General features: G+C 40.1%; 1 protein-coding gene across 1 annotated transcript; it reads right to left on the bottom strand.

The window, feature by feature from the left end:
* Positions 1-4,928: 4,928 nt before the first annotated feature.
* Positions 4,929-6,350, bottom strand: C9H11orf91 (chromosome 9 C11orf91 homolog). Its single transcript, XM_055814177.1, has 2 exons — positions 5,993-6,350; positions 4,929-4,999 (listed from the first exon to the last, which is right to left on the bottom strand). The coding sequence occupies exons 1-2, from the start codon at positions 6,348-6,350 to the stop codon at positions 4,929-4,931; spliced, it is 429 nt and encodes a 142-aa protein (XP_055670152.1).
* Between the last annotated feature and the right edge of the window lie 16,152 nt (positions 6,351-22,502).

The following is a 22,502-nucleotide window of genomic DNA, read 5'->3' as shown; positions in this document are numbered from 1 at the left end:
CATTAAATAAAATATATCTTAAAATCTATGTCGCTACTCAGTGGTTGTTCCTGCTGTGTCCTTTTCTTTAGATCAGCTGCTTTAAAGCAAGAGGATGGTTCTCGCTTGGAGCTTCCAGGATCCTGGACTTTGTAGGGGTTCTGCTGCTCATGCTCTAGAGGCAGAACCTGGCAAAGGACAGGAAAGGAATTTAAGAACCCCACAAGCTAAAACCATGTATTTCAGCAGTGCTGCTCCCTCTGAGGAAAGGCATTTGCCTGCCTTGCAGAGGTGAGCAGGACAGTAACTAGCAAGCCCATGGGTTTTTGAGGGCATCTTATGATCCTGTGTTTCCTTTGTGAATTTTTGTTCTCCCCTTCATGTCCTCTATGCCTTTCTCCAATTATTCAGTCAGTTACTGTGGTTTTTACTGGTACTTACCCAGGACTAAGCGTCCTGCTATCAGTCTGAAGTGAAATTAAAAGAAATGGGAAAATGCAGGTATGTGCTTTTGTGCAATTTATGATGCAGGACATTTGGAATACAAAGTTCATTTTATTACAAGGAACACATCTAACTCTTCTTCCCTCTCATTGTTGGTTCATAGGAAAAAAGAGGCAGGAAAGGATCTCTCCAAAATAAAGGATAAATGAACTTCCTAGTGTATGTATCTCTACTAAGGTTCTAGACAGATGGTATATATAAGATACAGTTATATATATATAAATTGTGTCTGTGAGTACTTAAGTGGCCTCAAGGGTTTTTTTCTGGCTTTTATCAAGATATACCAAAATCTCAGCCTATTTTGCAAATGTATGGTTTTAGTGTGTAACATTAAACAACTGACTAGTGTTATTAATAATTATGTTTCCTTAGAAAGGCCAAATGCTTCCTGGTTAGCACCTCTTAGATTCAGTATCTAGATATCAATGATCTTAAGGAAACACTACTTCCTAAACAAACAAAAAAGGACAAGCTTCTTAAAGTGCTGCTCTTGATTTCCCTATTTATATTGAGATATTAGCTCTGAATTTTCAGGACAGGTGAAGCTACCATGCAGCATTCACTGCTGAAAATAGAAAAATAACTTTATGATAGTTTAGTTCTCTTAGATTTATTCTGTAATCTCTCCCTCTGCTAATTAAGGCAGTTTTACTTGAAGATTAATTTATATTGTAATGATCCATTTGTAATAAGGCTTGAATATCTGTTTGGAGAATTTTAACCTAGCAAACTCTAAAATAAAGCAGTCTAAAACCTGATGGACCCAATTGTTTGGTACAAAATATTTCACAGCTTAAATGCATTCTTGTTTTCAAATCACTTTCTGTCTAATTCTTCCCATCATAAAGCAGACAAGGCTGCTTCAGTTTTCCAAAGTAAAAGACCTGAGGGCACTCCTGGGCAAGCACAGAAGTATCACGGTAGGTGTGGACATGGTTCTTTCAGTAAGGCAGCTGTCACTTCTCAGCCCTCAGGCTGACTGAAAAGATGTGATACTCTGCTTTTTGAGAAGCTTTCTTTGTTAAGAATTGGAAATGGGAGCAACCTACTGATGTTTTGAGATCTCTGCCCATGAGTCAAAATCGTAGCCTAATGTTTCTTTCTTGAATACAATAGGGATAGATTTATTGAGTCACAAGGCAGCTGCTATATGAAAGAGATCTGAGGTGTGCTGGCATCTAAACAGCAGGCTTAGCTTTCCCTAAGCAGTCTAAAAGAACAGAAACAATAAAAAAATGAATTTATGAATAAAAATCCTGCAGTAAGAATGCTCATTCTATTTTGTTTCTTATATGTTTAGTTTTTAAAAAAGAAACAATAAATAGATTAGTTTTGAGATGAACCCATAAGCCTACAGAGATGAGAGCAAGTTACTGGCAAGGTCAGGTGAAGAAAAGGTCAGAGAAGAAAAATAAAAGTAATTAAAATGTTCATGGACAAATAAGAATCATCATGCGTGCCATTATGTTTGACTGGTGGTTTGTTCTGGCTCTTAATACAAGCTATTACTCTCTCACCAGATTCATGCATATGAATGTGTTGGCATTTCCAATGAAAAGTACAAACAGTGATTCTTTTCCAGGCAGAAATTTTTCATCGTACGTCCTGTGTTTCCCTTACAGACTCTAAAGTACTTTTGCAGGTGCTCCTTCACACACAGAAGGTCAGACTGGCTTTCCAGTGAAGATAGCCTCCATCCTTTAAAGATCTTGGAATGCTGAGATGCTTCAGTGAAAGGACTTTGACCAAAGTGTCCTGATAGCACAGTGCCGTGGCCAACGCTGGCCAAGGGAAGCCATTCTGCCTTGTTTTGGCATGTGAACAAAATGATTTATTTTTTTTCAGTAGATATGTGTCCCCTGGCAACTTTAATTGAGATTACCTATTAACTGATGTTATTCCCTGCATTATCACCCACTAATTAAACATAAAATGTTGTTTTAACATAAAGGCTGTATGACACACTGAACAACAGATGGAAAAAATTTAAACTGTGTGCTGGGAAAAGTAGCTCTGTTTAAGGCAGGAAAACCTGAGGGAGTAATGGCTGATAAGAGCTGGATGCAATGTGAAAGAGTTGGTAGAAGGTGAGGGGAAGGAATAGGAAGCAGTGATCACATGTAATGGAAATCCTTGTAGGCCCTTGCAATAACCATGGGAAAACTTAGAGTGGTTTAGGATCAAAGTTATTCTGGAGATTTGGGAAAATTTAGTTCCTCTGCTACCTAACTTGATTTAAAAGCTCTTAGTTCTGCCCAAAACCTTTGCAGGCCCCTGTATGTTGGCCCTTTTTGTCTTGTCCAAGTTTGTCTTCCATTATACAGTTTAGGCGCCAATACAGTTCCCATTTTCATAGTAATTAACTATTTCAGTATCTGTTCATAGGTTTAGCCTCAAAACTCTGAGAAACTTTTTCTCATCATTCTACAGAGGGAGCTGTGAAACACCAAAGCCCAAATTTCCAAGGTATTTTGGTAATAATCTGGTCCTTTAGGCACCTAGATTCACCTTTTAGTGCCTCAGCCTCCAAGGGGTGGTTGGAAAGACAGAAATCATCAGTGTTTAGGTGAGCATTTTCCGACCGGGTGTAAAAATACTTTGTTTACGAAGTTACTTGTGCACTGTCTAGAGTAAAATGGCTTAAAAGATGCCAACTACTGAAACCAGAACTGTTTAGCCAGAAGCACAATATTGTTAATCAGGCTCTAAAGAGCTAAGCAGCAATTAAATGGTGCCAAGGCGGGCCTGAAGAGTGGATTTAAGGAGGCTGCAGAGGGAGGGTGTTTCTGCTGGGGTAGACGATGGACTGGAGCGTTTGGGGAAAGCCAACGGTAGTGGCCATCAGCCTAGTAAGTGACCGTTGGCCTGGGTGGTGGCCAGGCCTCAGGCCCCCGGGGACCACGGGCTGCAGGCACCCTCAGCAGCCGCCTCTGGGCCCCCATGGCCTGCTCTCTGCCCTGGGAGCACGGTTTAAGCTCAGGCCCCAGCTCCCACCCCGGCCTGGGCTGTGTTGCAGGCAAAGGGGTGTCTGAGTGTCAGGGCTGCCATGCTGAGACCCTCCATGGGCCGGTGTTACAGGTAGCCCTGTCACCAGTCCTGCCCCTGGGCCTCCTGTGTGGGCCCGGGGCCTGGCCCCTCACCCTGCCCTGCCTGAGGCCTTGCCATGCTCCCCCAGCCCTGCTTAGGCTGTGTTTTGTTAAAAAAACACATCAGTTAGCAGGTGAAGCCCTGAACTGCTGTATTGGTGGAGACACCCGGCTGACAACAGCAATTGCGGACGGTAAGATTCTGTTTAAGATCTTCTAGCTGCTCTGATAAAATGTGCCTATTATAGCTTTCCAATTGACAACAGAAATTATAAACTAGATATTTTTTTCATATAAACTCAGTGTAGGGTGGATCAAAATCGGGCTGGAAAGATGAAGATAATAAAAAAGTGAATGCTGGAATAAGCAGTAATAGGAAATAAAATTTTGATATCTTATTGTGTTAAAATGCTTCATAGTCGAGCAACATGAATGCAGTTTAAAAAAAACAGATTACAATATTACTGTTTTTTTTTAAAAAAAAAACAACGCTGCTTGCTAAAATATGATAGCTTCAGGGTTGGTGACTATTATTTCATGCTGCCACATACTGCTCTTGAATTAGAACAGGAAAAAGTAATTGGGATCTTTTTATCAGTCTGATGAGCCTATTTACTACTGTGTTAGGTTATTCTTGATGCCACACATGGCATTACTTTTTCAGTGGCAGATGTTCTGCAGATCTTCACTCTGTCATGGCTGCCTCTGTCCATTTCCCTTGTCCTGAAAGGGACGTAAGGATGTTGTCACTCCCGAAACTGCCACAGGCTGAGCTGAAAGTTAATGTTATACAACCATTCTCTTAAAAAAACTGACTCAAGCCATAACTTCTGTAATTTTGTGGTATACTATGGACAATAAAAGAATACACTGTAATTGTAGCTAGGGTTTTTATGCTAACACAAAAAGCTTGCTTAGAGGCATAGGACTTCTGACCATGTCTATTTACACTGTTTCACTTAATGTACCTAGAATTAAAACAAACTCCTCCCTCCTTTATTTTGTTTTGGAATTACTGTGTTTCCTTGCTACATGTATCTTGAACATGGTCAGTGAACTGCTAAGAATCTTGATATTAGCAGCATTAATTTCTCAGTGTTTTTGAAGAAAATATTAGCCATCCTGTTTGCCTATAGTTACTGGGGAAAAAAAAGTGAAAATATATAGTAGTGTGATCAGTAGCTAGTACCAGAGGAATAATACACAAAAAAGTCAAGATGAAAATGTGCTGCATTTTTTTAATTTGGTAGGAGACTAGCATATACTAAGTAGAAAAATAATATTAAATATCCATTAAAATATTTTATAGTGATGTAGTGACAGAATATCCAGCTGAAATAATCCTCATCATGTTGGTGGCTATTTCTTTAGCTTCTGCCTTGCTTTCAGGTGTTGTATCTTTTCTTCTTTTAGTGCCTTCAGAAGTTTATCTAAACAAGAATGAAACATAATTCTACATTAATTTTGTAATTAATACTTTACAATACTTTTAAGAAAATCAAATAACGAGTTAAGCAAAGTAATAATTCCTTACAATTTCTTGTCTAGCAAATATCTGAAAACTAAAGTTTCTCACATTTTGAAAATAATAGGTATTAAATGGGAAAAGGCATGTATGGCTGTAACAAAGGAAATAAGCTCATTAATTTCCTGTTCTGAAAAGTAAGTGTATGCAAACTACCTATTAGAATAGAGTATTTTTGAGATCTGCCTCTGAATGTGTGTATCTGACGGACATTTTTCCTGTGTTCTTGTAACCTTTGCACTCCTGAAAGTTTCTTGACTGGCAGCCCGTGGCCTTGAAGGAAATTATGGGCATAATATCCTTAGCAGTTGTTGGCCTCCCTACTGCAACGCTCGGTAATAGCTGTCTGCTGAGCTATTTGATTTCCTGTATTTCCTTCATGGCCAGCAGGTTTTAAAATTAAATGCCAAACTTATTTGACTTTTTTTGTTTTGTTTTTTATACCTCCAACTATCTGTGGTCATCAGTGGCCTTTATTTTATGTAAGTGGCAGTTGACTACTGCAGCACCTCGCTAGTAGTGATTTTTTTTGCATGTACAAACGCCCTCTGATTTGAGCGGTGATGGAACTGGCTTTTTGCTAACACTTAGTAACGTTGGGGGTTTCATTCCTTTGTGCAAAAGTCACCACATCCATAATTCTTGTGCCTCTTTTATGTGGTTGTGCAGGACCAGGGACTCGGGTAGATGACACCGGACAAGGGCTTTGCTCCCCACACCCCATGTGCTCCCCGGGCACCTGCGGCCGGCAAGAGTCCGGGGGCAAAACCTGAGGGGCTGCCCCAGCCCCCTGCCCCCGCGGCCGGCTGGGGTGCCAGGGGTGCGCCCTGCGGGGGACCCTACCCCTACGCTCCCGTCCGCGCTGGCCCCGGGCCCCGGCCCCGGCGGGAGGACGCACACTGCTGGGCGTCGAAGCCGTCGCCGATGAGCGCCCGCAGCTCCAGCTCCTTGAGGCGGATGCCCAGCTCGCAGATCTCGCCCTCCAGCTGCGGCTGCTCCCCGGGACGCCGCGCCGCGCCCGCCCCCTCCGGCGAGGCCGCCGCCGGGCAGAAGAAGCGCAGCGGCTCGTAGGCGATGGGCGCCAGCGCCGCGGCCCAGCGGGGCACCCCGGCCGCAGGCGGCGGCGGCTGCCGCGGGCCGCACATGGCTGGGAAGAGGGTCCAAGGGCCGCCGCCGTCGGCCGGGGGCGGGACGGGCTCGGCGCGGTCGTGGAACTGGGGGAAGTAAAGCGGGCGCGGCGGGCGCTGTTCGGCCATGGCGCCGGCGGCGGTTGTAGCGGCCGGGCTCGAGTCGGCGCCGGGCTGGGCGCGGGCGGCTCCGTGCCGGCGTCGCGGGCCCCCAACGGGGCCGGTGGCGAGCGTCGGGGGAGCCGCGCGGAGCCGGCCCCGGTTTCGTCCCCCGCCTCCCCTGGGGCTTTTCGCCCCCCCGCTCCCCCGGGGCTGCGGCTGGGCAGCCGGCTCCCCTCGCCCGGCGGGGAGCGGGCCCGGGCCCGGCGGCGAAGTGTGACTGTGCCGGGCTGTCTCGGCGGGCCCTGGGCGCCCTGTGCCGGGGAGGGGCCGGCGGGAGCCCGAGGCACCCGGGTTCGGCGCTACAGGGAGCAGCTGTCAGAAGGAGCAAAGGCAGCGTTGTCCTGGAAATCATCTTTCAGCCGTTTATCCTCAGGCTGCGTGTGAAATAAGGGAACCAGATACTGAGGATGGAAGGATGTTGGTGATGAGATTAGGGAAAGTTTAATCTTCAAGTGCTTGCTCACACTCAGCATATCTGATGTTCAGGATTATAGGATGGGATTGGTTTTCTTTTGGTGGGTGGGGTGGGTGTTTCCCCGCTGCTTCACCAAAAGCCTTCCATGGTTTTATTTGGATTCGAGGATGGCAACTCATTAATTATGGCTGGCTGGTTGCTATTTCTTTTAGCTGTAGCTGTTTCCATGAAACACAACGGCCTCCCTCCAGCCCTAGGCAGCTATCTGGGACGTTGCTTATTACTTACGTGGAGCTCAAAACGGGCCAAAAAGACCCTCTTGGGCTTCCTGCTGGAGGACTTCTGGGATGGATTTAAACTGATTTGAGGTGTTTTGGACAACCATAATAAGGAAGGTGCTGTTACCAGTGCTGTTGGTAAGGGACTGATGACTGCAGAGGTTGGTTATGATCAGTAAATCCACTTAAAATGAGATGAAAAGCCCACTGCGGTACTAATGCAGGCTTGCATAGCCTTCAACAATACACAGCCCCTAAGGACCTGCTGTGTACTCTGGAATAAATTTCATTTTTAAAGTCTTCCCTTGAATAAAACGAGGTATTGCCTTTTTCTACAAGTGGAGTTCTGTATACTTGAGGTTTAGTGCTCTGTGCTGTGAGCCAATACTGATGTGAATGTTTGGAAATTTAGTAGATCTACAGACATTAGCTGTCACAAGAGTGACGGTCAGTGGCCTGAAAAGCGGTAGGAACAGAGAGATGGTGGCAGGAGTCATTCAGTATTTTCTGTTCGTGTGTGCTGTTTAGGTAACACCCTCTGACTTAAGATTCAAAACTAATTGCATTATATGCAGTATGTTTACATTATTAAACTTCCAGTACCAGTATAATACCAGTACAAGTTGCATATTTTGTGAAGGGAACACACATGTTTGAAATAACCACTGATCAGATGAGAAGTCAGATAATAAGATTTTTCACCCCCCCGTTTCTTTGTAGATTAGACAAGAACTACCAGTATAGCTGATTCTACATGACAATGTGTGGAGAGAGTCCAAGCATTAGGTGGACACCGCACCTGCAGGTGTCTCTTTTTTTGGTTGGTTTTTTTTTTTTTTCCATGGTAATTTGGGAATATATTACAAAAGTCAATAATCCTTTCTTAACTAGGTCTTTGTGGGTCATTTTTGAAAGCAAAATGGTGCTTATGCAGAATTTGCTGGGAACTCTACATTTGAAACCAGCAGAAGGCCCCATGTTTCCACTTACCTTTATTAAAATAAGTTTCTGTTTTTCTGTGAACATGCAAACCAGATGAGACACGTTGCTATTTTATTTGAATCTGACTCAATCTGTCTTTGTTTACGCTCTAATTTAGTTTCCCTTTTATTGGTACATTTCGCTCTGTTATTGGGGTAATATTGGCATACTTTTTAATTAGTAATGCTTTGAATACCTGGGTTTGGAGTCTTTGTGTCTGAGCCTTTTCTACCTAGTAGAGTAACTATTGTCTTGCCTTTGCACTGTCAAGCACACCCTTGCTTCCCTGCCTCTTAACTATTGAAGAAGTCCTAGAAATGCTCTACATAATGTTCTGGTATATAGGTGATGCACAAAGATGTCTGCTATATAACTTAGAATTTTAAGGATGCTTCTATAAAAAACGAAGATAGCCTATCGCTAAACATTTTGACAGGGTTAGTAATGCTATTTTTTTCAGAGTTAAAGCCAGTATATGTACTTAATTTGGGAGACGAGAAATGTGGCTATTCATGAACGTGTATACTGTGAAGTTTTGGTCGTCTATTACAACTAGAAGGGGTAGGAGGCCAAGAGATGTCAAGGTCAGTCTCAGACCTGATACGTTTTATCAGTTCTAAGTTTCTGGAGATCTATCATAATGAAAAGAGAAAGATAACTCTTTTGGAACACAACGAAAGGAGATTTTCAGCTGAAAGAGGCAAAAGGAGAAAAAATGTGCTGAGAAGGAAGAGGAAGGTACCTGTGTTCACCAAAGAGGAAAAATTTTTAAGGAAAGAACATAATACAAGTGTAATTTCACAGATTCTGATAACAGTTTTTTAACATTTTTCTTTCATTATTTGGTATTAGTCTAATATACAGTTTATAAATGTTTCTATTTTCTTAAAACACGTGGACTAGTGAATCACAGAGATACATGGTTTTATATGCTATGTGCTAAAATCATGAACCTGAAGGTTTATTTTTATCCTTACAGCAAAAAAAGTGTGCAATAGTCATGCTGAAGTAGTGGGTCATGTTGTCTTTGGGTGCCATCTGGTGGAGTTTTTACAGCATGTTGAAAGTGCTGCTTTTTCTTTCTGATTGCATTGGTCATGCAGATAAATATGTGCTGAGCACAGAAAAGGTTGCTGCAAGAATCACAAGTTAGAGATAGAGATTAGATAGAAGTGCAAAGGCTGCAGCTGGGAGAGTTAGATTATAATGCACGTCTTTGTAGTATGGCTTTCAGAGATTTCCAGTTCTCATAACTCTTAAAATTTTCTTCATTTAATGTATAATTAGTAATAACCTCTTTACTGTGAAGCTAAAATAATGACATTCTGGAGCTACAGTCTAACCTTTTTTTGAGGGGAATGCTGTTAAGGTATTTTAGGGTTTATTTTTGTAATTGTACAGGGATCTGGAGGTAGTGCATTGTTATTTCTATACCCCCAAAGATCATATTAAATAGCAAAAGTGTTTATGTAAATTTTATAGTATAATAGTCACTATATACATTGTTGTTGGATGTCTTCAGGGCTTAGGATTTTGTCAGTTACATGAGTTACAGTAGGACGTGTCCCATAGGAGAAAGTACTGTTGCTTTGCTTAACCAAAGAGTTTAGGAGTATATAATTTTCTACTTAGGCCTCAGGAATAAGCTCCCTTTCACATGTCCTTGCAGGTCCTACCTAAAGCATGAGCTAGTGCATGATAAAGCAGGATTGCATTTTGGATGCTGCTTCCTGCAAGCAGGTGAGACACCTGGGAAGAGACAGCAGGGGGAGAGGAAATACTTCTGTCTACTGGTCAGGAATGCTAGTTGTGCAAGGTGGAGAAGGGATGTCATGCTGTGAGATGTGAGAAAAACTGCTTTTAAGAAATGTTCATTTGCTGGATTTATACAGTGTTACACACTGGTCAGACACATGCCTTCATCTTTGGCATTCAAAATGTGTTTCCAAAGTTGGGATCCTTTATACAAATAAATATATTATGCTGAACAAAAATTTTGTGTAACTAAACCGGCTGTAAATGGTACAAAGATTAGAGTTTTGAGGCAAAAAATGTATATATATGCTTTGTTGGCCAGCAATGCAGTATGGATGACTATACAGATTTGATCCAATAGAGGGGGTAATATACATAAATTTCTTGGTAGTGTGTTGTAATTTGACAAATGTAGCACATTCATCTCTATGTATTTAAGTGTTGATATTTAAAGTTCTTATTAAAACGGTAATTTTGGAGAAGCAAGTCTTTTACTTATCTAGTCAACAAAGACAGCAGTGACAGTATTCCAGTCACCACTCCTCCATGGTACTTAAAAACTTTTTGAAAGGCTTTTCTTTTGAGAGAAGTAAGGATAGTCAGTGAAAGTTATAAAGTCTGAGGGCAGTCTAAATATTCTCATATTAGGGGCATCAGGCAATGCGGTCTGCAGCGTCAGTGACAATATTAATATTTAAAATTGCAGGAATGGTACACAATGCTGCTAAATGCTTTTGTCACCATCTAAGCTATATAGACTCTTTACTTTGCATTTTGTATGCACATTCATTTGTACTTAACATTCAATGATACATAAGAAAGTGTCTTGATATTTACAGTTTGAAAAATTAAAGCTGCTGACAAAATATGCAGTTTAAATAATGATGCTCAGAAGTGTTGAGTGTGCATGTGTGTGAATTCATGTTTTCACAGATTGCTCTAAGAGTCTATAAAAGTCACAAAAGCTACATACAGCTCTTCCACTTTTACAATGAATTTTGTATGGCATTAAAAAAAAAAAAAAAGCAAGCAGATTTTCATCATTGAGATACCCTGAAAAGTTATGTCAAAAAGTTGGATTTGACATCTAATGGGTTATTTAAAATATATTCTAATGAATGACATTTTTCTGCACTTATTTGAGAGTTGTGTTGATCTTCCAGCATGGATATTCTGCCATCTCTTTCTTTTTTTTTTTTTTTAGTTTAGTTGTCTTTTTTTCTGCCCTTTTAAGTTGATTTCATTATGTTGGTTTTCCTGGCTAGTCCAATAATGTATTTTATGTCAACTTCCCACTTTCAGTACCCAAATTCCCATCCTTTATTGCCCATCATTTGGATTCTCCAGCAAAACTTACTAGTTTTTCTCCTTTCTATTTAGAAAAACTTCTAAAAATCAGTAAGGAACTTCCATACTGTACTTCAGATGCATGGATTTGTAGGCAGTGAGCTGTGACACTTCTGCTTCCCTTGTATGTTTCTGCTCCTTATGCATGTCGTCTCTCACAGTTGTGCCATTTGTCATGCTGTTTCTTAATGTTAAGTAGAAGAGTCTCACTATGTTGGTGAACTATTGTACTGCATCTAGGTTGTCGCTTGTTTCTGTTTCTTTATGTTTGGCGTACCTTCCAGAAGGCTTCTTTTCTCTGTATTTGAAAAGATGTTGGGGCTGTTCAGTCCTGATTTAGACATGTGACTACTATCACAGTGTATTAATATAAATTGCAATAATTTGAATAAACTTGTTTGGTTTATATGGCAAAGTTTTGGTAGTGTTGGGGCTATGGGGGTGGCTTCTGTGAGAAGCTGCTAGAAGCTTCCCCCATGTCTGATAGAGCTCCAATATGGGCTAGCTGCTGGCCAAGGCTGAACCAAACAGCAGCATTGGTAGTGCCTCCATGGTAGCTTTTTTAAGATGTGTACAAACTGCAGTGCAACAGCAGCTGGGAAAAAGAAGTGAGAATATGTGAGAGCAACAACCCTGCAGCCCCCCAGGTCAGTGCAGAAGGAGGGGCAGGAGGGGCTCCAGGCACCGGAGCAGAGATTCCCCGACAGCCCGCGGTGAAGCCCACGGTGAGGCAGGCTGTGCCCTCAGCCCACGGAGGTTAATGTGGGGCAGATCCCCACCTGCAGCTCATGGAGACCCCCCGCTGGAGCAGGTGGGTGCCCAAAGGAGGCTGTGACCCCGTGGGCAGCCTGTGCTGGAGCAGCTCCAGGCAGGACCTGTGGCCCCATGGGGAGAGGAGCCCAGGCTGGAGCAGGTTTGCTGGCAGGAGGTGTGACCCTGCGGGGGACTCAGGCTGGAGCAGGCTGTGCCTGGAGGCTGGCACCCCCTGGAGGGACCCACGCTGGGGCAGGGTGTGAAGAACTGCAGCCTGTTGGAAGGATCCATGCTGGAAAAGTTCATGGAGAGCTGTCTCCCATGGGAGGGACCCCACGCCGGAGCAGGGACAGAGCGTAAGGAGGAAGGAGCAGCAGATAAGAACGTATAATGAACTGACTACAACCCCCATTCCCCAGCCCCTTGTGCCGTGGGGAGGGGGGAAGTAGAGACACTGAGCCTGGGAAGAAGGGAGGGATGTGGGGAAGGTGTTTTAAGATTTCTTTTTGTTTGTCATTATCCTACTTCTGATTTAGATTGGCAATAAATTAAATTATTTTGCCCGTCTGTTTGGCCCATGGCAGTAACTGGTGAGTGATCTCTCCCGGTCCTTATTTTGACCCATGAGCTTTTCGTTACATTTTCTCTCCCCTGTCCAGTTGAGGAGGGGATTGATAGAGCAGCTTGGTGGGCACCTGTCAGCAAGCCAAGGTCAATTCACCGATACATTTATATTATTTTCTATTAATAAAATATCATTAATTTTACTGAGTTCATACGGGTTTCATTTTATAATCTGTAGGATTTATTAGTGAAGTAGATGTCAGAAGCATGCCAGTCTCTTCCCTGATGCGTGTGCCTGGTCTGCTGGATTTGTCACATTACAACAATACAAACCAGTATGCAGAGGGCTATTTATAAACTCTCAAAGCACTATGCCAGCAAACTGCAAATTAACAGTGAGCAACTAATTAACAATTATACAACTTGAAAGAAGGGCTAATTAAAAAGTTTTTAAGAGATGAGTTTTCAATTGAAATACAAAATTAGCCAGAGAGTTAGTGCTTGAAATAGAAATTTGGGCTGATTAGCAGAAATGCAAAAAGCACTAGCTGTGTAAGAAATGAATTTTTAATTTTCTCTTCAGGTAAGTCTCTGGCAATCTTTAGCATCAGAAGAAGATACACTGTTTTCAGTGTTGATGTTTCAGTTTTATACATGTTTATGGTGTGTTCAGTCACAGAAGCTGGGGATTTTGGCAGAGAGACCATGACTCTCTGCATCTCTCGGATGATTTCTGTGCTACTGAGATAAAAACGCCTGCCTTATTCCAACAACATTAAATGAGGTAAGAAACAACAAGATAAAAGTTGTCTGGAAGGCTTGGAGCTGCTCGTTTAAAGGCATTCAAGTCTGGTAACGGGCAGCTTTCTATGTTCAGAGGTTTTTCTCTTTGCCATTGCATCCTGTTCTTCTATGGAATGTTGGGAATGGGAATCCAGTGGCTTCAGAAGTGATGTAGATGCTACAATTTTACAAGACAAAGTGGGGAAGGGTATGCATATATGGAATAAAAGCAGTGTTAAAAATCAAGCTACCTGCAGACTCTGAAGATATCTTTTGAAGTTGCCTGGTTTTATGCATTGTATCTTGGGGAATGAGACTACTTTGATAGAGCAGAGTAATGTCTGCATGTTAATTCAGCAGGTAAATACTTTGATTAGCTGTGTTTGTGTCTGAGTTAATGATAGGTTCTGTTTCTTTAAATGTGAATCTTCGTTTAACCCTGCTTCTTGCCACCAAGTATATCTCTAGGATGACCTCATTTTTGATTTGTTATTTTTGACAGTTTATCTCTTTTCTGGAAATCATACTGTTTTAGGAGTATACTTGGCAATCTAAAGGAAGTAATGAGACCTCCTGTGGAATGGGAAAGCTGAATTCCACGGAGCATTAATTAGACTAGAGATCTGGGTTTGGTGCTACCTCACACTCACATGAAATGAGTCATCACAACAGATGAGGTTGCACAAAAAAGGCAGGGTTCACCTCATAAAAAATTAAAAGAGCACCCAGTGCATACCAGCTGTGAGATAATAGAACTCATGAATAATCCTGAAGGCAGTCTTGCACCTTGCTCCTGGCTGTTCATATGCTGTACTCCAAACACCTTTTAAAATTTCTGTTGCAGAACCATTTCATCTTGGCTCAATAAACAATAATAGGTTTGACAATGTTAAAGTTTATTTAATAGTCCTGGAATAGGTTGCATGTTTTCTTTTTTCCTGTTGTGAGATGAAAGAGGTTGGAAGAGAATTTACATGTCACTCATATTTTTCTTTGTGTGTTGGGAGTTGACACAGTAATAAATCCGTGCATTTTCAGATGGTGATGTAGTCTATAGATTTTAAAATTTATTTGGGAGATTTTATGCAAGCCTCTAAAATTGAGATGGATTTTCCTGTGAATATGCGTATGCTCATAATTCAAATAGACATTAACAGAAAAAGTCTTTGTATGGATCTGTAAGATTTGTTCTTTATTAGTTTACACTATACCTGGGGACTAAGCATTGTGCTAAAAACCTGTTATGTCAGTAAGGGTTAGCATTGTTTAAGGTAGTTTCAGAACTGTGTAAATATTATTGGCATAGAGAGTGAGTTTTTATTCATACTTGCCAATAGTTACTGTAAAAGATAGGCTCCAGTTATCTTCAGGATTATAACTGCATCAGTTCAGAGATGTAGGTGGTTTCTAATTATAGCCGCATTGCAACGTGAGTGGTCTCTGACTCACTAACAATTTTCTTCAGATCTGCAGCCCCTGCTATCAAGGAATGTGAAATCATATCAGCACGTACAATCTGCGCTGCTTACATTAGCTACTTAGAATAATGGAGACTGGCTCCTGCCAAACATAAAAGTACAATGATTGTGGTGAAACTGTATTATAATGGTACATTGAGCTTCATTAAGAGGTATTCTCATTATACAAGCATAGCTGATTCAGAGCAAAGATGTCATTCAAGTGTTTCAGTCCACTATGCCTTTGCTCACCGTTACTAGTGCTGTGCATTGATGAACAGAAATGATGATAAAGGTAGCATTTTCTTTGCAGCTTCTCAAGGGTTTTTTTTGTGTACAAACAATCTATATTTCATAACCAGGAAAAGCAACTGGCATATGCTGACTAATTATTTAACTTTCCTCTTTTAATTTAAACAGCTTAAATGAGATGATTCTTAGATTTACAGTTAGGCCATTATTTTTCTCAGGAAAAATCATGACCTTACATTTTAGCCATGTGTTAGGCTTTTGGGATGATCGTGGTCTGTCACTTAATTTCTTTCTTTTTTTCTTTGCAAGATCCACCAGTATTTGGAAGACTTATGGACTATATTGGTAGTATATCATGGTTTAAATGGATTCTCTGCAATTCTTTCTTCATCTGCTGTGACCTCATTCCCTCTACTGAAAGATAACTTCACAACTGGCTGGTTGCTGCAGAAGTGCTTTTGGCAGTTCTTTCTGTATATTTCTTGCTGTAGTTTATCATGAAAAAAAAAACCAACCCCAAAAAACCCAGCAGAGAGGTTAACCCCACATATAAAGAGTCTGGAGGAGAAAACAGAATACACTAAATCAATAACAAAATAACTTTTTTCTTTTTTAAAGGAGTGTCCATCCATTGTCATGTCAAGCCAATTCTGATTATAAACGTAAGAGTTTGAAAAGATCACCAAGTACCACTTTTTGTAAGAGCAGATATAAGGTGACAATAATCATTAGCTCCCTAAGAACTACTATGTGCTTGGTTCAAGTTTCAGTCTCTCAGGAGTGGGCAGATTGTAATCCACACATTTAAAGTTAGTGTGTTTCAGGCAATACCTGTGCCTCTAGGGACTGACACACTCAAAAATGCAGATTATGTAAAGTGATAAGTATTCCCCCCACAAATACTAATTCTGGTGGACAGGCTGGTGTCATGTAAAAAGGTCAATTCCGACAAACAACTTTTAGAAGCCTGGTTCCTGAACTTATGATGATGATGATGAGGATCGCGGTGGATGGAAAGAACTGGAACCGATTAGGAGTTAAAGCTTCTAACCTGGGAGAGAGGTGATGAGAAGTAGAACTGGGCTTTTTAAGATAAGACAACTCTATTAGAAAGGAAGCCTAGAAGGAATAGTGTGGTGTGTTGTTAGTTGTGGGTTTTTTTTGTTTGTTTGTTTGTTTGTGGTTTTGTTTTTGTTTTTGGTCTTTTTTTTTAATTATGCAGCTAAAATTACTAAACCGATTTGAAAACAGTTTAAAGCTCCTAAAGGGAAATGATTGGGGTGGGTTTTTAACCCCTTGCTTTAACTTTGGTTAAAATGTATTTTCCCTGAAGCATTAGTATTCTTTCTAGGGCTTCTCACTCCTTAGGCAGGTCTGTTACTGTCCATTTTATGCTGCCTCTTGGACAATTGTTTTCCCATCTATCCAATTGACTCATTTGAACAGGAGTTCAATGCCCTAATGCAATGAAAGATGAGCTTTCAATTAACGTTGGAGCATCTCTGCTGTTTTCTTGCTTTAAGGACTAAACTGTAGCAAGACTGCAAAAAGAGCATCTAATTGAAGCACACGTTTGGGGGTAGAGGGAGGGTATATACCGTGAAGACTTGCTGGCTATTGTCACCCAGTCACAAAAGCATCACAAGAGACAAGTGACTGTGAAAATTACCTAGATGAAGAAATAAGAAGGGAAAGGGCATCTGGAGGAGGACCATAATATGTGTGCTGTTAGAAGCATAAGATACCCCTCCAGAGTGTTGCTTTTAAAAATAAGGTGTTATGTGCAATCTGGTGTGTTCGAAAAGAAAGTGGAAGGTCTGGTCACAAGTGTTTTCCTAAGACCCAAGAATAAATCCTGGAGAAGGAACAGCATGGCTTTTGCTTACAGGTACCTGCTCCCAACTTGCATTGGGGTGGGGGAACAATGGGCTCCTTCCTGAGCAAGGCTGAAAGAAGTTGCTTCGTAGCTGGGTGGAGGCAACTGGAAAATTTTAAAAGTAGGTGGAATAAAATACAACACAGTTGCATCAGCAATATTGCACCAGCAATGGCTAATTCTGTGCCTCGCTGTTTCTTTGAAATATCGTCTGCTGGACGGTCATAAATATTTTGACACCTGTGGCACTTTTTCCTCCTTGGCTCTTGACAAAGTTCAAAATACGAATACTAGAATGCAAGCTAAAACAAACCAAGCTAACAAGGCTGTGCCTAAGTACCATTCAAAGACATTGGCTAAGGAAGTTTTTTCCTTTATAGCCCACATGAAAGTTGTCTAAAAAGAATCTTTGGCCTGATTACAGTGAAATAGCTTCAGCACTGGAAGGCTGCTGGGGTCTCATCTCACTTGTGCTGTGCTAATGATCATTCAAATGGCTTTGGTCCATTGCTGTGGCTGACATTAGTTGAGGTATCATCAAAGCTTATTGTTTACTAGTAATTGATACATATTAATTAGTTATTGGCTGGCATCCTGTCATTGATTAGTTAAAATTACAGGACTCATATCTATAAAATACATGCACTCAGAGCATGTATTCAAACTTTAAAGCAGATGTATGATCCTCTTAGTAAATAAATGCCTCTTGTGTTAAGCTGCATCCATCCCACTGAAAACATTTGTGAAGCAGTGTAATGTGGCAAATCATATCCAACATAAACAGATGAAATGCATCATAAATGAAACGGGATGCATCTGGAAAATGGTGTAATGAAAGTAAATGTATGATTTCAGCAGATTGGGTATTTCTAATTAGCCCTGAATAGTTCATTTTAATGGATAAGTATATAACCGCATAATTAAATGTGTAGTGCTTTCTTGATAGTTCATGATCAGTGCTCTTTCCTTTTATTGCCAGCAGATGTCTCTCTTGAATATTGCATAGCATGACAACTGATAATCTTTGATTTAAGGTCCACGCGTAGGTCATGCAGCTGTTAAGTCCCTCATTCTAGCCAGTTCCCAATTAACTGAAATTCTCTTCTGCTCCGTGCAGCAATGTGACTCTGCACACAGATATCTAGAAATATATCGAGTTAATGGCATCTAAGAATGAATATGCACAAATGTCATCCAAGTGTGTTTCAGTTCCATAATAAATAATAATGGAATGATGCACCACGGGAAAGACAATTGGAGAAATATCTTGTTTGATTTTGCTGGTGAAGAATATTACAAAATAGTGAAGGCTCAGACAACGCTTGAATAATCTCACAGAAAAAAAATCTCTTACCTAAAGCTCAGAGAAAACATCTTTGGTATAATCCTGAAATTACTCAAGTGCCAGTTTAGATCCTATTCCCCAATTCATATTCTGAGCTGAAATAAGAAAGTAGTCTAGGTATGGGTGGCAAATATAGTAGTATAACCTTTTGTATTTTACCTTTACTGATACCGAAGTAGGATTTTGAATGAGAAGGTGGAATCTGAGAAGTTTGAGCAAGGTGGAGTTTGAGTTAAGTCCAGTATACAGTATGGGAAAGCCTCATGGGGGGCAGCTGCTGCTGTAAAGAACATGCTGGTGGACATTTTGGGGCAGGAAACCGAATGTTGATGAGATGAAAACAAGGCTTAAATTGCTTAAATCAGGTCAAAGGCATAATGGGATTGAAATTCCAGCTGCTGTGTTGAGTGGCAGAAATTTTGACATGCTGAAAAGGGGCGGGTACATACTGTAGGAGTCCACAGAGAAAGAAAGAGAAGTCGTGGCAGAGGTTCACTTGTTATGGAATAGAGTTTGGCAAGTAAATGTGGAAATTAATTAATTAGTATATGTTGCAGAAGAAGTGGTCTGAAAATAAGGATTAAAACAGACATGGATTCACTAGGGACTTTCTCCTTATTAGCATAGCCTGGTGCTTCAGCCTACTTCTTAGATAAAGGTTCACAAGAAGGATAAGAAACTTCAGAAATGGAAGGGGTAGTTAAATGGGATAATAGAAAGGTTCCAGTTTTAACATGCCAAATGTAAATGGGGGCGGTGTGTCCAAGCAAGTGTGTGTGGCATTAGCATGCTTTTAAAAATACGTGCCACTGAAATGCAAATACATTTTACACACAGCTCACTCAACAATGACTGAAATGGAGGGGGGGCGCTGTGAAGGCAGAGATATTTTTTTTAGCAGTCAAGCCAAGTAATTTTCCCCACTGAATACTCTTCAGGTGCAACACGAGCAGAGTGCTGAAGTGGAGGATCTCGTCTGCTACCTGACATTAACGTTTAGTGTATCAGGATTTTTTAAGATATATGCTTTTGGAAAATCAGTTGGAAATTAAGTCTGGTAGAATCCCTAAAGAAACCTGCTGTGTGTTTTTATAGTGTTTTTTAATACAAAACCTTTAGGAAACTGTGACACATCTCCAAAAGGATAGATATATCAGAAATGCACTGCTAGAAATAAATCCTTTTATTGTGTTTTGTATTACTTTTCAAGTTCCTTTAGTTTCTTTTATGAAAAGCTATTTCTCTTTCACTGTGAGAGTGTTTCTGAGGGAAAGACGTATCTGATATCAACAGATCCCGCATAGGGTTGTTTCAGGGATGTCTGTAGTTTCTAAGGGCACATCTTCCATTATAAGGAAAATGAAAATTCTCTTTTTTTAATGAACCACGCAATGTAAGAACAAAGAGGCCCTGGAGAACTTTGCAGCAAAGAAAAGGGAAGAGAGTCTTGTTTCCAAGCCTGTAAGCAGCGATTTTATGAGTGTAGAATTATAGATATGCAGAAGGAAGAAAAATGCCTGGATGGCAAATTACCTTTAAAATTAATGCAAAATGAGTGTCCATTTTTCTACCTGCCTTTGCAAGTGTCGGCCTTGGAGTTTTCCTTACAAATCTACCCTTTAAGAGAGGCTGCTTAGGGCTGCTGTCATGCTGCATCCTGCTGCTCTGCATACTCAGGAAATAATGAAACATCTATCTCTAGATTAACAAATTAATTTGTTGGAGTCTGTATTTCTGCACAACTGGTCAGACCTTACTCCATTTGTATGTAATATATATAGTGAATATTGCACAAAATACTGACTGTGGAATTTGCTGATAGGAAAGGGATAAGTAATTGCTGATAAGGAATTTTGTTAAATTGCTAATCATAACATTAACACTGATTTATTGAATTACTGTGCTTTACTGGGAAGGGGTCAGAAAGTGCTCCAGGGAGAAACTTCCCCTTGCTTCCACCATGTACTGTGGAAATCCAAGTCATTTGACTTTAAGTATTAATCTGTCTCTGGAATTAAGGCAAGAGAATAAGGACATTTAAGTCATAACATCCCTGTTGTGCCAACCTTGCCCCAATCTCATACTCCTTTTCCCGCTCTGAATAGAAGTAATATAGATCAGCAGAAGTTCATTGCTGCTGTGGATTTTAAGATGTGGGAAGTGATGTCTAAAAGATGGATGGTCAATTAGTTTACTGCTGTTAACAGCACTGCAGGTTGCAAAGATGGAAAAAATGTTACTCAAATAACACTGAGAATCTCTCCTGATTGTGTCTAATTGGCAAAAGGATATTTTCTTTTTTTGCTTGTATATAGCGCTGCACAACAGGTACTGCACATAGATATTTTGTTTCATCTTCTGATGAATTTGGTGTTGGATGGAGGAGAAGGTTTGATATGATGCATGCACTTCTTGCTCCATACACCCTGCTCTGGGCAGGCAGTTGGACTAGGTGGTCTTTTCCAACCTAAATTGTTCTGTGAGTATTTTCTATGATAAGAAACAACTTTCTGTACCATTTCTAGTTATGTCTGTTATGCAAACAAGTTATGTAACATAAGTGGTCCTTTGCTACTTCATTTGTTAACAAATTAAAATTAAAATTAAAAAACAATATAGATGATCAGTCCAAATATTCTATTATATGGACCTTTTGGAGTGAATGAGAGTATTTTTATTGGTGGCAGTAAAGGGTTAGGTCAGACTTTTTACATATAAATTTTCAATTGCTGTAAATATGGTAAAATTTTCTTAATTTTTATGTAAATGCACTCTTTAAAAATCAATAATTTTCTAGAATTACCTTTCTCTAGGGAAAAAAACACCCTGCTGGAAAATAGTATAAAACCCACATTTAACATGAAATGTCTAATAAAATCAGTTTTAAGAGCTACTTAAGATAGTGTAAATTATTTATACTGTTTGCTATTAGAAATTAGTATGTTTTTCACCATATGAGACTTTGTTTTCATTTTATGTTTCATTTATGAAGTTAAAGTAGATATGCATCTGGGTATCGACACTTCCTTGTTTATTATTTTTAAGACCAACCACAATATATTTTTTAGTTTCAGCATTGGAGAAAAAAATATCATGTTAAAATAAACTACATTTAAAAGCCTTGTATTATTATTTATATAAATGGTGTCGTTGGAAAGATAGAAATAGTTTTTGTAATGTTTTGTCAAATCCATTATGTAGTATCTAAAATTTAGCTTTGAATTATTGGATAATATAATTCCCAAATGATACTAGAAGCATGGTACAAAACAAGACCCAAGAAATTCTAAACTAAGGATGCCGTTATTCAAGTTTTCATTCACATTTAAGATGAATCAAAGTGAACATTATTTCTTTGACCTTCATCGTTCTGTATTCCATTGCTAATATATTATTTTAATATGATTTTTGCCAGTATATATGAACTTCATGTGATTGTGTCTTCCTGTAACTATTGGCTTAATACTTCTGCAAAATTTAATAAGTATATTAATAAGTATATACTGCAGTCACAATTTATCCTGGTTCATAATTATTCATCTGAACTTTCTTTGTCATTTTAGGCTAAAATAGCCAAAGCTCCATGCTAAAAACACTTTTTTAAGGTGACTATGAAATTGGATTTGGTAATTGATAAATAATTGAAATAAACACAATTGCTTACAGTACTGCAATACTTAGAATTTACAGCTATTATGAAGATCAAAGCAAACAGGCTGGTTATTTTTGTAGTTATGATTAGATATTCTACAGGGAAGTGTATGTTAAGCTTGTTGCTTCTCATATGAAGGAATGTAGCCATTGTAATGAAGTCTTTCTAGAAAAAAAGAAATGCGCACAGTTAATGTTTCCCATTCTGGAAATATTCACTCCACAGTAAGTCACGTGTATGTGTGAAATATGTGTGTTTTGAAGATATGTGGATGGGAGACAGCCCTGTCTGTTTTTTTGATCTGTTCCTTCAGGCAGAGGCTGGATGAGGAGGAGCTGCCCAGGATAAGAAAGATGTAATACTGCTTTTTCGAAACAGCAGTAAGACATGATGGGAGCACCCTTGCAATACGGGAATTTTGATTCAGATTTAGAGCTCATTGTTCTGCACTATTGTAAGATGCTTCTCAACATCTAGAGATGAGCAAGGGCTCTGTTGTCTTGTATGCCACTGTTGGGCTGTTTCAGGCTTCCTGGACCAGTTTGCTGCAGTTGCATTTTGTCACAGCAAATTTTCCTTCTGTTGTCCTTGGGAATACTATGCTTAGAGACACCTTTAAATCTTCAGTTGCAGCCGATACAAGTTTCTGTCTCTTTGTTGC

This window comes from Falco peregrinus, chromosome 9 (assembly GCF_023634155.1).
Source record: "Falco peregrinus isolate bFalPer1 chromosome 9, bFalPer1.pri, whole genome shotgun sequence".
NCBI lineage: Eukaryota > Metazoa > Chordata > Aves > Falconiformes > Falconidae > Falco > Falco peregrinus.
Note: the sequence above shows the minus strand (reverse complement) of the source record. Positions and strands in the feature narration are given on the sequence as shown.

Bases quoted from the DNA above. Each gene is read 5' to 3' on its own strand.
- C9H11orf91 (XM_055814177.1), bottom strand. From the start codon at position 6,350: ATGGCCGAACAGCGCCCGCCGCGCCCGCTTTACTTCCCCCAGTTCCAC. The intron at 5,000-5,992 runs GTGCGTCCTCCC...ATTCTTGTTTAG, and splicing joins CGGCTTCGACGCCCAGCAGT to ATAAACTTCTGAAGGCACTA.